At 34.8% G+C, this 14,594-nt stretch overlaps 2 protein-coding genes across 3 annotated transcripts; one reads left to right on the forward strand and one right to left on the reverse strand.

The window, feature by feature from the left end:
* The first annotated feature begins 1,180 nt into the window (after positions 1-1,180).
* Positions 1,181-6,251, forward strand: LOC111377876 (probable amino-acid acetyltransferase NAGS1, chloroplastic). The gene is made up of 10 exons (XM_023001017.1): positions 1,181-1,658; positions 1,900-1,987; positions 2,187-2,392; positions 2,481-2,632; positions 3,047-3,467; positions 3,969-4,066; positions 4,555-4,666; positions 4,755-4,914; positions 5,250-5,322; positions 5,847-6,251. The coding sequence occupies exons 1-10, from the start codon at positions 1,287-1,289 to the stop codon at positions 5,995-5,997; spliced, it is 1,833 nt and encodes a 610-aa protein (XP_022856785.1). The 5' UTR covers positions 1,181-1,286; the 3' UTR covers positions 5,998-6,251.
* A 1,020-nt stretch (positions 6,252-7,271) lies between these two features.
* Positions 7,272-11,709, reverse strand: LOC111377877 (ADP-ribosylation factor-like protein 8a). Of its 2 annotated transcripts, XM_023001018.1 has the most exons (6): positions 11,483-11,709; positions 8,760-8,841; positions 8,611-8,643; positions 8,393-8,514; positions 7,807-7,968; positions 7,272-7,649 (listed from the first exon to the last, which is right to left on the reverse strand). In XM_023001018.1, exons 1-6 carry the CDS (start codon positions 11,518-11,520, stop codon positions 7,532-7,534), a joined length of 555 nt encoding a protein of 184 aa, XP_022856786.1. In that variant the 5' UTR covers positions 11,521-11,709; the 3' UTR covers positions 7,272-7,531. The 2 variants fall into 2 exon arrangements, with proteins under 2 accessions (XP_022856786.1, XP_022856787.1); XM_023001019.1 differs by lacking the exon at positions 11,483-11,709 and having other exon boundaries at positions 8,611-8,684; positions 8,760-8,834.
* Between the last annotated feature and the right edge of the window lie 2,885 nt (positions 11,710-14,594).

Genomic DNA, 14,594 nt, shown 5'->3' on the forward strand with positions numbered 1-14,594 from the left:
ATAGTTTCTCTTGATTTATCGACAATAAGATTTCCTTGTAGAAATTCCTCCAGGTCCCAATTTTTCATATGTTCTACAATCATGTCCATAACCTTTCAATATTGTACGAACAAGACGCAAAAACTATTTGGACGTTAAATGTTCAAGAGATATGCACATGATGAATGACTCAAATGGTAAATTGTCCATAAAAAAAATATTTTACCAAAAATCAAACGGTAACTAACTTACATTAAATGTTGCTTTTATTTTGCCTAGGGTTGGACAAAACTCTTGAACCGAACCGATCAAATCGAACCCGATGATTCTTCTCAAGTTAAATACCCGAACGGGTATTTGAATCGATAACCGACGGGTATGATTTGGTTCTCGATTCTAGGTCAAGACCTAAAGAACTGAATCTTCCTAATTTTTTTAATTAATTTATTTTAAATAAGTAAAATTATTTTATTTTTCCTAAATAAATTTGTTAACTAGTTAATTTAGTTCAAATAAAAAAAATATGATTTTCCTATTTCTAATTTTCAGTTCAAAGTCAACTTAATCAAATTGATATCAATTTTATCCAAATCTGTTACTCTACTGTAGTGTCGTTTCTATTGGAGAAAATCGAATTAAAGTTCTACAACGTCTCTATTAATTATTTTGAGCTCGCTATCTTTCTCTTATTGTAATTTTAATAATCAAATTTATGAAGAACTCAACAAAGAGAGACGTAAATGACGTATAAGATTGAACTACGTTATTTTGTAAGAGTTAAAATTGAACGTATCATTAATTAAATTAATGTAATTTTGTATATATTAAAAAATTTAATTATAATACGAAACCTCAGAACCGAATCAAACCAAATGGATCCGAACCCGAACGGTTCCATAATTAAATTTAGACCCAACGTTTCCATTTACTAAATACTCGAAAAAATCGAACCGGACCATGTTTAACCCTAATTTTACCTAATCATTTAGATATCTATGCATGTCGTGTGGCATCCACTTAGACGTTTTCCACAAATGGGATACATACGCATAATATAAAAAGGTAGGGGGCTTAAATGGTACAAATGAAGGATGAGGACATGATGACCACACTTGTGAAATATTGGGACCTTGGAGGAATTTACCCATTAAATCAAGGGGCTGAGCATAAAATTCATCATCGGCAAACTGCGTCTCAACTCCCCGCCGCATTTTCACCTACCATTCATGTAATAATTAGAACATGCTTGACTGAACCTAAATGAAATTAGGAACTTCTGTTAATCAATTTTCTCCAACTATAATTCAATGGCAACTTCATCTCCCAGCTCTTGCTTGCCAATCCAAAACCACCAAAGCTGCTATCGAAAACCAAATTTCTCTCCCAGCTCAATTACGAAACCAAAAATTAGTCGATTCACAAAAAAAATTAATGGAATTCGACCGATAAAGCTCTCGTCATCCTTGGAGTGTAGTTTTAATGATTGCGGGAAGAAACTAAAGGTAATGGGGGAAGCAGAGAGCGGGGGAATTGAAGCCAGCAGTGTTGTTAAAGACGAATTGTTCGTGAGCTTCTTTCGCGAATCATGGCCGTATTTTCTGGCACACAGGAACAGCACCTTCGTTCTTCTAATTTCTGCTGAAATAGTTGATAGCCCTCATTTGGATCCCATTCTCATGGCACGTAGTGTTTAAGTCTTTAAGTTACTATTTCTCAGGTTCCTCGAAATATATTACTTGTATTAGCAGCAAAATCTAAACGATTGAATTTTGGGGGCATTGTAGAAACTATTTGATTTGCTTCATAGTAGATTTCTATATTTCCTCTCTGTTTTCTCATATCTTGAAATGTGCGTTCCCTTTTACTTGATATTTATTGAACTTTGGATAGGTCGTCTAATCGAACGAATACTTTGGACAGGATATTTCTTTGCTTCATGGACTGGGTATCAAGTTTGTTTTAGTTCCAGGGACCCATGTCCAAATTGATAAAATTTTGTCTGAAAGAGGTAAGCAAATACCTTGCCAACTGCAAAGTATGCATTTTAATGTGTCACCAATGATTTTATAACATCATTAAATTAGTGTGAAGGTATTACCACATTTTTGGTGTTCACCTATCACTGCCTTGAAAATGTTTTCACTGATCCACTGTTACATATAGATTTCTCAGCAGATAGCAAGAAATTCATTGTGCTTTACTTACAGGCCGTGAGCCCAAATATGATGGTCGCTATAGAATCACAGACTCTGATTCTCTCAAGGCTGCAATGGATGCAGCCGGGAGAATTAGAATTATGATCGAGGCAAAGTTATCGCCTGGACCTTCCTTAAGTGGTGTCCGTCGACATGGAGACTATAGTCGGTTATATGATGGTGTTAGTGTTGCTAGTGGTAATTTCCTAGCAGCTAAGGTGAGAATGCACTTATTCGCTTATTTATTCTGACACCAAGATTTTATATGCAAATGAAAATGGCTTGTATTTCTGTCCCTTTTGGCAGAGAAGAGGTGTTGTTGATGGCATTCATTATGTGTCAACTGGTGAAGTTAAGAAAATAGACGTTTCTCGCATTCGTGAGAGGCTAGATCAAGATTGTATAGTGCTTCTTAGCAATCTTGGTTATTCAAGTTCTGGAGAAGTATTAAACTGCAAGTATGCTTTATGGCCTTTGATAGGTATTTTTGTTGCCACTGGCATAGTGTTTTCATGCAAGTGTTACGTTTGAGTTTACTCGACATTTAAATTCATACAGTGTATGTTGCAACGTTCTTAAAACTCTGTATTATGGAGAGAGATAACTTTATGTTTCCATCTGGGTTACTTGGTCATGAAATTCATGCAACTAGGTGTTTATTCCTTTAAGAAAAAATATGTCAGTCTACAAATTTCATTGACACACGACCAAGTTACTTTATGTTACTAAAAATCTTCTAGGTGCTTTGACTTTTGTATTTTTTTTTGTTCTTGTCACATATTGGATTAAATATTTTACTATTTGTGCTTCATAAGGTGATTTCTGTTGGTGGTTGTCTTGGAAATTAATCTTTTATGCTTCTCTTGCTGCAGCACGTACGAAGTTGCTACAGCTTGTGCAATGGCGCTTAGAGCTGAGAAACTTATTTGCATCATAGATGGACCAATTCTGGACGAATGTGGGCGTCTTATTCGTTTCTTAACTCTTCAAGATGCAGACATGTTAATTCGAAAGCGAGCTAAGCAAAGTGAGACAGCCGCTAATTATGTTAAGGCAGTTGACCAGGAAGATTTTAGTGGTCTAGGATATATTACCTCAAATGGAAAAGTCCCATCGCAAAAAGAGGAGTCTTTTACTAAGAGTTATACTCCAATATTTCAGAATGGAGTTGGTTTTGACAATGGCAATGGACTTTGGTCCAGTGAACAAGGTTTTGCCATTGGAGGTCAAGAAAGGCTGAGTAGATTAAATGGTTACCTTTCAGAATTAGCTGCTGCTGCTTTTGTTTGCAGAGTAAGTTCCAGTCATCAATGACATAATCAACTTATATGGTAGTCCATGGTTTGGTTAAAACAACTAAACTAGACAATATGTCCTTGTTTCTGAGTGAGTGCCTTTTTGGCCGTTTGATTTGTTATTGCCAGACATTGTAGTTGCTCTATTGGTGCTGAATTATTTTATTTGTCAAGAAATGCTTGACACATACCAATGTGGGGGGAAGATGAGTAGTGTTCTGAAAAAATCATTCCATGTATATGACTTTCAATGTTTTTACTCGTATTTGTACGATAACTTGATTCTTTTTCTTGCCATTCAAATTTGAGGTGCTAGGTTCAAGTCCCATTTGGGCTTGGATGTACATGTAATTTGTTGAGCCTTTTCGATCCTCTATCCCCTCTTAATTATTAGAGCAGAAACTTAGCACGCTCTTTATTTTTTATTTTTTTATCTTCTATTATTCAATTAGACTTTAACTGAGTAACTTTCCGAATTGGTTATTTAACTTATCATCAGGTAGGTGTCCAAAGAGTTCATCTTTTGGATGGCACTGTTGGTGGAGTTTTACTGAAGGAATTGTTTCAAAGAGATGGGGTTGGTACAATGGTGGCTAGGTATGTGAGCTTCTATGGAGAACTTTTTCTTTACAAGTAAAAAACCCAGATGTTACCAAACTTCAAGATAAATTTCATTTTAGTTGCTCACTTGTTCAAACTCATCACTGAAGTTTCAATCCGTTTCAAGTTAACAATGAAATGATTCCATGACAAAACTTAACATCACTTTTTTTATGTGGCAGACAGAATTTCTTACACTGAAAATCTCTTGACGTTAATATGTTGATTAGGAACAGAACTCCCACCCCTTCCTCTCACTCCTTTCCACATATATGAGGTCACAGAGTAAATCCGTAACAAATATTGAGGGTGAATTCTGTTGACTACTTCAATTACTTTATGACAAGTCTGCCTTATTTAGGCCTGTTGAATGATTAGAAACAAAACTTCCACCCCTCCCTCTCACTTCCTTCCACTATAGACGAGGGCTATAAACTTCTTGTCGAAGATCTGCTAACTAACATGTGAATTTAATCCATCCTCAGTGATCTTTATGAAGGAACCCGAATGGCCAAAGTCACAGATATTTCAGGAATAAAACGACTTTTGCAACCTTTAGAAGAGTCTGGCACTTTGATTAGGAGGACTGAGAAAGAGGTTCACTCTCATGCTCTACATTGTGCTTGCAAAATTATTAATCATCTTTTGTTTGTCCATTGACTATGAGTGCTTATTTATGCTGAAGCTACTTGAGGCATTGGATTCATTCATAGTTGTCGAAAGGGAAGGTCAAATCATAGCTTGTGCTGCCCTTTTACCTTTCTTTGAAGAGAAGAGCGGGGAGGTTGCTGCTATTGCTGTTTCTCCTGATTGTCGAGGCCAAGGACAGGGAGACAAGTTACTTGGTATGAAGACGTTACGTTATTCATATTTTTGTTTAGTAAGAGCTGTGAAAGAACATATATTTTATTAATCCAGATAACCTGCTTCTCATAATAGGCAGGGTACCCTGTGCATTTTACTTTTGTCTTTTCACGCTTGTCCTTAGAATAAACATCATAATCAAGATGCTTGAGACAGTTTATTGCCATTTTATGACAACACCCCTTTCGTACTCCGTACCTGCAAGAATGGATGAAAATTCAGGAAGGGATGTGCATGTGTTTGGATGTAGTGTTCTAAAGTTATATGACCTTCGTATGTGCCAATATAACCTTCTTTAATGTCGAAATGAATGCAGATTACATCGAAAAGAAGGCATCTTCCCTTGGATTGCAAATGCTTTTCTTACTGACAACTCGCACAGCAGATTGGTATTTATTTCTATTCCAATTGTTACGACATAATATGTGCTGCCTGCAGTAAAATTGGAATAATGACATCTTATTTCCTGCACTTGAATCCACCTAGCGGAAAGGCAGATTTTGGCTTCTATAACGAATTGCCTGTAGTTTTCCTGAAAGCTTATGGCTTCCCTTGGATAATCAACCGATAATAAGTGCTGGTTTCTAACGAAATTGATTGCCTAAGTGGATAGCATGGCAGGAAATCGGCACAAATGATTAATTTATTTGTAAGAATAATATCCATCCTCCTTCGAAAAGAAAGATGTTTGAAGTAATTTCCGGAGTTAAGAGGCTGAAAGGAAACCTTGTTTACACTTGTTAGTAATATACTTTATTCTTATCTTATCTTCTGCATCCTTCTATTTTCTTGATTACCTATTCCATTAATTTACTAATGCTTTACGTGTCACCTAATGAAACATGGATTAGTTTTGTGGCCATCGGTTATGCACTTTTCCATGCTGATAACGAATGGTGGTCTCATTTGACAGGTTCGTAAGGCGTGGGTTTTCTGAGTGTTCCATTGAATGCATTCCTGAGGTGAGGAGGAAGAAGATCAATCTATCTCGTAAATCTAAATATTATATGAAGAAGCTACTACCTGATAGGAGTGGTATTTGGCTGAATAGTACTTTACCATGACACAACATGGCCGGTGCTCATCCCTTCAACAAATCGTTTAGCGAGTTCAAATTATAGTCTTGTCGAGAGAAAGAGTGGCAGGTGTTCCGCGTTAAAATATTTCACTACATTTCTCATCGTGTAAGGATGTATTGGATTTGCCCATCAAAATTCCAGAAGGTAACATACGTTCTCTAATTGCCTGAAACACGTTTATTGTGCATATTTACAATGGTGATAACGTTCAAAGATAAGGATACGAGTAATTAGCTTAACTTTCAAGGCAAGTTCTCTACCTAGTCTCAAAAAGGGGTCCTGAGCTGAGAGGCCAAGTTTTATATGTTTAGGAGACACTGCCAAGTTTTATCTGTGAACATCTTTGCACTTCTTTCAGTTATTGATCTGTGTGCCCTATTGCATATCAATCAGGTGAAATGATATGAACTTAATCAAATTAGTAAAAAAGGTTGAAACCCAAACTTGAGAACCCCTACTACCCCGTCCCTAGAGCATTGTGATGAAGGTAAATTGCGGGATGTGCCCCAACAAGCTAGGAAACAACTTAAAAAGATTCAAAACCTTTAAATATTGAGAATTGATATTGTTTCATTATTTCAGTAAACAAAATTATACAAGAATGAAAATGATAAGACAGTTTTTTTAATATATTAAGTGATTTTTTACTTCAAATTTACTTGTACAATTTTTTTTTTTTAACTTATAAGTTTTTATTTTTAAGTGAATTTTTCACTTTAAAAGTGATTTTTATTATACTTGAGTAATTCTTTTAACTGATAAATAATTTTTTATTTTATGAGTATTTATTTTTACTTATGAAGTAATTTTCTATACTATAATTGATATTTCATTTTATTTACTTATAAGTGAATTCTATTAGTTATAACTATTTTTTTTATTTTTTTTACCTATAAGTAGTATTTTACTATTTTTCATTTATAAGCAATTTTTAGCACAGAAGTGAATTTTTGTCTTATAAATGATTTTTTACTTACAAGTAAACTTTTTGCCTTCAAGTATAAACTCTATCTATGTTCCCTAATCATTATTAGGATAATACTATTATTAATACAAATGTACTCTAGCAGAACACGATTTCATCATCCAAGTCTGGTCAATTTCTGCTTTTTGTTTTTTTTCCTTTTTGGTGGATTTCTATTTATTTATTATTATTATTATTATTTTTTTTTTTGTGAGGATGAAAAATGCAAATTTCGGATGCACAGAAGGAAACTGACAAGGAGAAAAGATGAAAAACAAACTATAAAAGCATTCCAAAACAGAAGAAAAAGGAAAAATGAAATAAATATTTCTCTAGTCCGTCCACAACACACCAAATCAATTGCAAAAGCCATTGAAACTTCTCTCAACCTAACCAAAAAATAAACAAGAAGAAGAGAAACAAATCACAACAGATTAAATAAGGCAGCAAGAAAATCAGCCCAAAAGATGAATGTGAATTGTTATCAACAACAATCTGAAATCCATCTCTTGAGAATTCGAACACAAATTAAATTACATGAATAGCTCCTTATACTCAGCTCTTGGATTTAGAATGCTTAACTAGCCAATCAATGACCTGGTCAATGTTGGTTGAGTTCTTACATGAGATCATATAGCAGCAAACCTCTCTATCTGGAATAGATTTTAAATCCCTGCAGAACATGTCATTATAAGTTATGAAATCCATAAACCAGCAAACACAAACCTGAACAGTCAGGCAACACACACAAGAATATCGCCACCCGAACCCACATAGACACAGAGGAAAACACACATGAATGGGGCCCATTCAGTTCTGTCTCTACTTACATTTGATCGCTCAAACCCTGCTTGGACAGGGCTTGAGGCTTGTCAATCTTGTTTCCTAGAACCAGCAAAGGAATACCACCGAGTGCTGGTTTGCTCAGCAGGTCATGCAGTTCACTTTTTGAGATACTGATGTTATCATGATCAGCAGCATCAACAACATAACTGCAGACGAAACTTAGAAATGACTTAAAATAATATCAAGCAATTAAAATCTTAAAATTTCACGTGGACGCATAGTTTTAATGAAAACATCAAGCTTGGTTGTAATTAGAGCTAGAGGTGAAGTTAAATGAATGGGATCCTGGCATTCTTCAGATAATCATTTCCTGAATTAGAACGTACATGTGTACTTTCAGGTTGTGACTCTTTACAGTAAAACCAGTACGATAGTAGTATAATACAATATGTCATCAATAAAGTGATAAAATGTTGTCAGATTATATTAAGTTTCACAGCAGATGGCCTTGAATGACTGGATTTACATAATTTAGACACATCCTGATTTTAAGATTTGACTTCTTTTAGTGCCATGGAACCAACAATCATTTGTAACAAATTATATGGATGGTGGAGAGAACTTGCATACACAATAGCGGAAACTGCACGGCAGTATCGCTCCCACATACTCCGAAATCTGGGTTGACCACCAAGATCCCACAATTTTATCGTGACATTTCCTTTAGTCACTTTACGCATATTAAATCCTACCTGAAACATAATAAAATATTATCATATCACCACAGACATGAAAGAAATCAACGATCAGCAAATCAAATCTGTTACGGGCATTTAAAGAGAACTAACCGTAGGGATCATGTCTTCACTATATCCACCAGTCTCAGAAATAAAGCAATAAAGGAAACACTTAATGCTTTGACCTATCACAACTAATATATATAAGTCGATAGCTCTGCGAGTCTGCACGACCAGATGACTAAGATCTATTAACTTACAGCGATAACATTTACAAGTGAAGTTTTTCCAGCATTTTGAAGACCTATCAAAGATAGCTCCATTTCCTGCTTGAAAAAGAGGCTGTAACCACATAAACAATATTGTTAGTCAAGTCACATTGTAAAATAATTTAATATACCAAGGGAAGGAAAAAAATGCAGTAAAATTATTGTAGAGTGTTCGAAGAGTGTCAATATCGTCATGTGTTTGATAAGTATCGGACACAGACATGCCATCCTAGTTAGAGTGTCCGTGCTACAGGAATTTTTCCACTCCTTCCCTTTACTACTACTCTTCCTCATACTCTTATTCTCAGTTTTCATTGAAAATCCAATTGGTATTAGGATCAAACGTAAGTTTTACTTAAGAGAAATGTCATGAGTTTGAATGCTGGGGACATGAAAGAAATCCGTAAGGAGTAAGATGGACTCAAGCTCTTCCATATCAGACAGTATATAAATCAATGGTTTGAGCACAGAGACTGGATTGTTACAAATAAACGCGCATTTTTTTGAAATGATTCGAGCATTGTGCTCAAGACGTTAATTTACATACCATCCTTGTTAAATTGATATCAATATTCTACTTAAATCTCTCATTCGATAGAGGTCTTCAGTTCGAATCCTAGAAACACGATAGAAATTCGTGAGGGGTAACTGAGCAAATGCTCATCCAAAGAAAATAGTACGTAAGTTAATGGCTTGGGCTCAAGTAGTTACGAAATTGGTATAAGGATTCAACTTAAATGTTACACAAGGAAAAGGGGTTCGAATCCTGAGGACGTGATAGAAAATAGTGAGGGGTAAGATAGATTTAGGTTATCCCAGAATGAACAGTATGTAAGTTAACGACTTAGGCGTAGTGACCAGGTCGTTATCCTATTTGGTACTAGGACTCAATTTTAAGTCTCTTAAGGGGAGGTCAAGTATTCAAATTCCGGGGAACATGAATAAAGGCATAATGGATGAGAGGCAGATACTCTCTTAAAGCGGACAATACGTAAGAGAATGGTTTTGGCACAAGGCCTAGGTCGTTACAAAAAAAAAATGAGCATTTTTTTGTAATGACCCGACCTTTGTGCCTAAGCCGTTAGTTTACGTCCAATTGGTATCAGAATTCAACTTAAGTCTTATTTAAGGAAAAATACACAGTTCAAATCCTGAGAACGCGATAGAAATCTGTAAGGCGATCAGTGGACAGATGTCCAACCAAAGTGGATAGTATGTAAGTTAATGGCTTGGGCACAGAGATCGGACGTTATAAATAAGTTAGTGAGGCCATCAATATGAACACCGATACTCAGTTCCTTACCATTTATTAATTTGCAAATTTTTAGTAACATAATTGTATTAAACAGATGATTAGTTGGTAATCCTACTTCAATGCTTTCAACTAAATAGCAGTTAACATCATCAGTTTGCTACAAAATGATATATGGCTAACTAGTAATTAGATTCCCAGACATAGCATTAATTGTGAATTGTAATACCACACAACGTTTTTTTTTTAAAGAACTTAGGTTTGAAAAGCATAAAAATGAAGCATACAAAGACTGACTAGTAAAGTCAACTGGTTTGCAACTCCTTTTCTCAGTTTTTATGTAATTTTCTATTGAACTTTGTTATCTTACTTTTGGACCTACCACAACCCTGTATGGCCTGGTTAATTTAGCGGTAGGCCGTGACTAAACCGATGTTAAGAAAACTAGAGCAGTGGAAATTGGATATTCCACTTCATTCTAATGCTGGTAATGGAAGCATTTTCCAACTCAATGATAATGTAATCCATCATGAATTGAATGGTGGATGATCATGATCTACAATAGCATGCATAATTCTAGCATTATTTTTTTATTTTTTAATATGAGAGGGAATCACCGAGCTATTAGGAAACAAGAAAATCGTAAGAACATGGCTCAAAAGTCCATATCAAATGTGAAATTATTTGCAAAGAAGAATAACCAAAAGAAATAAAGATGAAGAAATTAACATGGCTTGAGTAATAATGGTTAACACGAAAGGCAAATTCAGGACTTTTTTTAAATTTATTTGTAACACGGCCACAAGAAAACACCATTAGTCATAAGCACTGACTCAAGTCCCATTCAAGAGTATCTGTTTAAGTTATAATACTATTTTCACTGGATTAGACACAATTTACAAAACAAAATTGCTTAGTAGACACATGTTGCTTTTGTAATTATACCAATACTGATTTGCAGTATATTTCAAAAAGAAAAAAAGAAGGGGCGCAAAAAAAAAAAAAAAAGAAAAAAAGAAGAAGCACAAGATAATAATCCCAAAACAGGGTTAAATGCTTGTCACATCCTGAATTCCAAGATTATCTAGAGACAGAAATAAAAACGGGAAGTTTTCAATTAATCCTAACAATTCACATAAGATAAGAGCAGACAACACAAAGCTACTTACACTAAATTCCCAAAGAACGTCACAAACAAATTCGAAAACAAAATTCCTGAGGGAAATGGGAAGAAAAAACATCAAACAATTAAGAAAAATTAGATCTCAGCTAGAAATAAATTCCTCAATGTAAAATAACAAACTTTTATAATGTTCAAAATGCAAATTAACCTAAAAATTCTTTTGTCGTAGATTACCCGTTTCTTAACCTACAATTCACTGCATGGAAACAATTACAGAGTTGAACGCTTGAGAGATTTAACTATGCAAAGGTCACTATTGTAAGAATCATGGAAGCAAACCTTCGAAGCCAATTAAGAAATGCTTCCAAGATACCCATAGCTTGTCAGCTGCGAAGACGAAATAGACAGAGAGAGCAGTTTTCTGAGTTCAAGGAGAAAGACAGATCTCTCTCTTTTCGTCTTCTCTCCAAAAAAGAAGAGATTTGTGGGGTTTGGGGAATATGTTGGATGATTATATTCAAGACTGGAAATTCGAATTCGCACGCATTCAACCATTAAGCCAATGCGGAGACAGTGATGATTAAACGGGCGAAAATCCTGGAACATCTTGGGCCTCAGTTGGGCCAGCTAGATTTCGCTGTATCATTGAATTCGTGGACCAAATATATTGTGGAATTCTACTCTCACTCGTGAGAGAGGAGCATTCTAGTACGTGACTAATGAAATGAGACGGACCCTGTTTTACCAATGATTGTTGGACGAGTTAATTGTCCCATGGTCATTGAACTTATGTCAGTGTTTTTGATTGTTTATTAAAATTTAAGATGTCGAGTTTTGATCATTAAATTTATCTAAACATTGAACGTTACTAATTGCCTTAATATCAGTTTCAAATTTTTAACTGAATTAGCGATGTGGCTTACGAAATGCCCCATGTGACATTCAATCACACTACTATCAAATTGCTATATTTCCAATTGCTTACTAAATTTTGAAAAACGTTTTCGATTATTCTTTGAAATTTGAAGTGGTCGACTTTTGGCCACTGAACTTATAAAAATGAAGTCGGCATGTTGTTCCTTAAAAAATGTGTACAACAATCGTATGGGGTTGGCATACAACTAATGAAATGGACAAACAAGTTCGAGTTATCGATTTTAAGAGAAATTATTACTCAATTAAACAATAGTTAAATTTAATTTTAACATATTTTGGTAGAATTTTAGACTATTTTTATTATTTGAAAAATTCAAATTTATTGTTTGTTCGTTGTTAAAACTAAATTAAATTAACTTAATTAAATTTCTTGTTTGTTTCGTTGCAAAATTCAAAGATTAATTTAATTTAATTTTAACAACGAAACACACAAGAAAATTTAAAATTTTCAAAAGATGAAAATAACTTAAAGTTTTACAAAAATATGTTAAAATTAAATTTTACTATAGTGTAATGGAGTAATCAACTTCGTTTGTCCACTTTATTATTTTTACGCGATTTGTGCGATTGCTATACACGTTTTTTAACGAACAACCAACCGACGTCATTTTTACAAGTTTAGTCGCTAAAATTCGACCACTTCAAAATTCACGAGCAATCCCATCCATGAATTTAAAACTCACTTAATCCACGTCTGTAGCAACTTTATTATCTGGCACCCACTAATCGAAAAAGCTCATCTCATAAGTGATTCTACGAGCCATATTAGCAATTTTGTCAATTTTTGAAACGTTCATTCAGTGAATAATAAAAGGGATCACATATTGAAAAAGCGCGTCTCGTAAGTGATTATAAGTGTATGTTGAGCCCCAATTTTAGGAATACTAGATTTTGTAATAGAGATTTTTTAAACAATATGTGGTTAAAAAGTAAGATTTTTTTTTTAAATTTATGTGTAAATATATATTGTTAAGAGAATGTGCGATTGAAAATGAGTTTAAAAATATGATTTTTTAAAGAATGTGACTCAAATATGGACTATATTGGAAGAAGGCTTATTGGGGCAACAATATCGATCCAACACCACGACCTCTACTGTTGGAGGTTCGTGAAGGAAAGGATTAATAATGAGGTGTGGACTGTGTGGTGAGGTTGGGCACGACAAAAGAAGGTGTAGAGGTCACGAACCTCCAGCTGCAAATTGACAAACAATTATTGCTTTGCCATGTATTTTTTTCCCCCCCATTTTGAGGAATTATGTAATAAGAATGATGATGTCTTTGCAATCTAAACCTTTGTTTTTGATGGCCTACTTATGTTGATGATGTTTTCTTATTTTTTCGGGTCATCGTTTTTCTTTGTACGAGTTGAACTGATTCATTAGTGAAGGTTGGTTTGCACAAGCTTCGTAATTCTAGAAAAATTTTGCACAAACTTTAAGAATTACAAGGTTGCAATGTGCAACGTTTACCATATGCAAGATTGTATTGCATAATGTTTCACCTTTTCAATATTATTTCACGAAACTTTTCCCATAGGTTTTTCACACAAACATCACAATTGTATTCCTCAATACACATGACCAACCAGAAAAATAAACAGGAAAAATAGGAAATTGGAACATTTCATTGTAAGCTAGGTACTTAGAAAATCAAAGTCGTTACAAAACATCTAATGAAAATCACAACATTTACTAACATCCATTCCATTACACAAAAGAACAAGACTACTGAAGCCCTATTTTCTATCAAAAACCCACATCACAACACATCAACATAAAAACCCAAAAACTTTGCTCCTAAATCCAAACGCATTGTTCTGCCTCTACAATTTCAGGACATGTTGCCTGTGTTGGAAAAAAATGGTTATGAAATGAGTCAGTTTTGAGCCCAAATTTTAGTGGGACCCACCTTTTAATTAATACGAGACCTGGCATATTCACGTTCCACTCCGCGAGATGATTAACGTGATATATTTATTTATCGAAAATCATTTAAAATTGAATGGAATATTAAGTGTTAAAGTAACCCACATAAACTAAATATTATGGAAGAATTTGATTTTCCAAACATTTATCCCGCATAGGAAAGTTAGGAAACTTTGATGTGATTTATAAGGTGGAAGTTTGGAATTGGGTTTGGGCCCCAAAGGGTATCAATAGTCTTTGGAAGGGGGAAGACCTATATCCTATTGGGTTCGGTCATAAACCCACACGTGCACGCCGTCGCTGTCCGACCGGACGGCACGGCACGTGCCCGTGTCCGAGTTCGGTCCGGTTCGGGTGTGAGTGGACCTTTGCACTATATTAACTTTTTGGACAAAATTTATTTAAAATTTTGGGCCAAATTGTAAATAATCAAATTCTTGGGCTCGGCTCGAGTAAATCACAACGGGCTTTTTTTGGGCCCAAGCCGAGCCGACCAAAGCTCGCCCAAAAAAATAAGGCTCGGGCTTTTTACGAGCCTAGTCGGCTCGGTTTTTTTTTTTTTTTTTTTTGCAATTTTTAATGACATTT

Source organism: Olea europaea, unplaced genomic scaffold (assembly GCF_002742605.1).
Source record: "Olea europaea var. sylvestris unplaced genomic scaffold, O_europaea_v1 scaffold1737, whole genome shotgun sequence".
Taxonomy (NCBI): Eukaryota; Viridiplantae; Streptophyta; class Magnoliopsida; order Lamiales; family Oleaceae; genus Olea; species Olea europaea.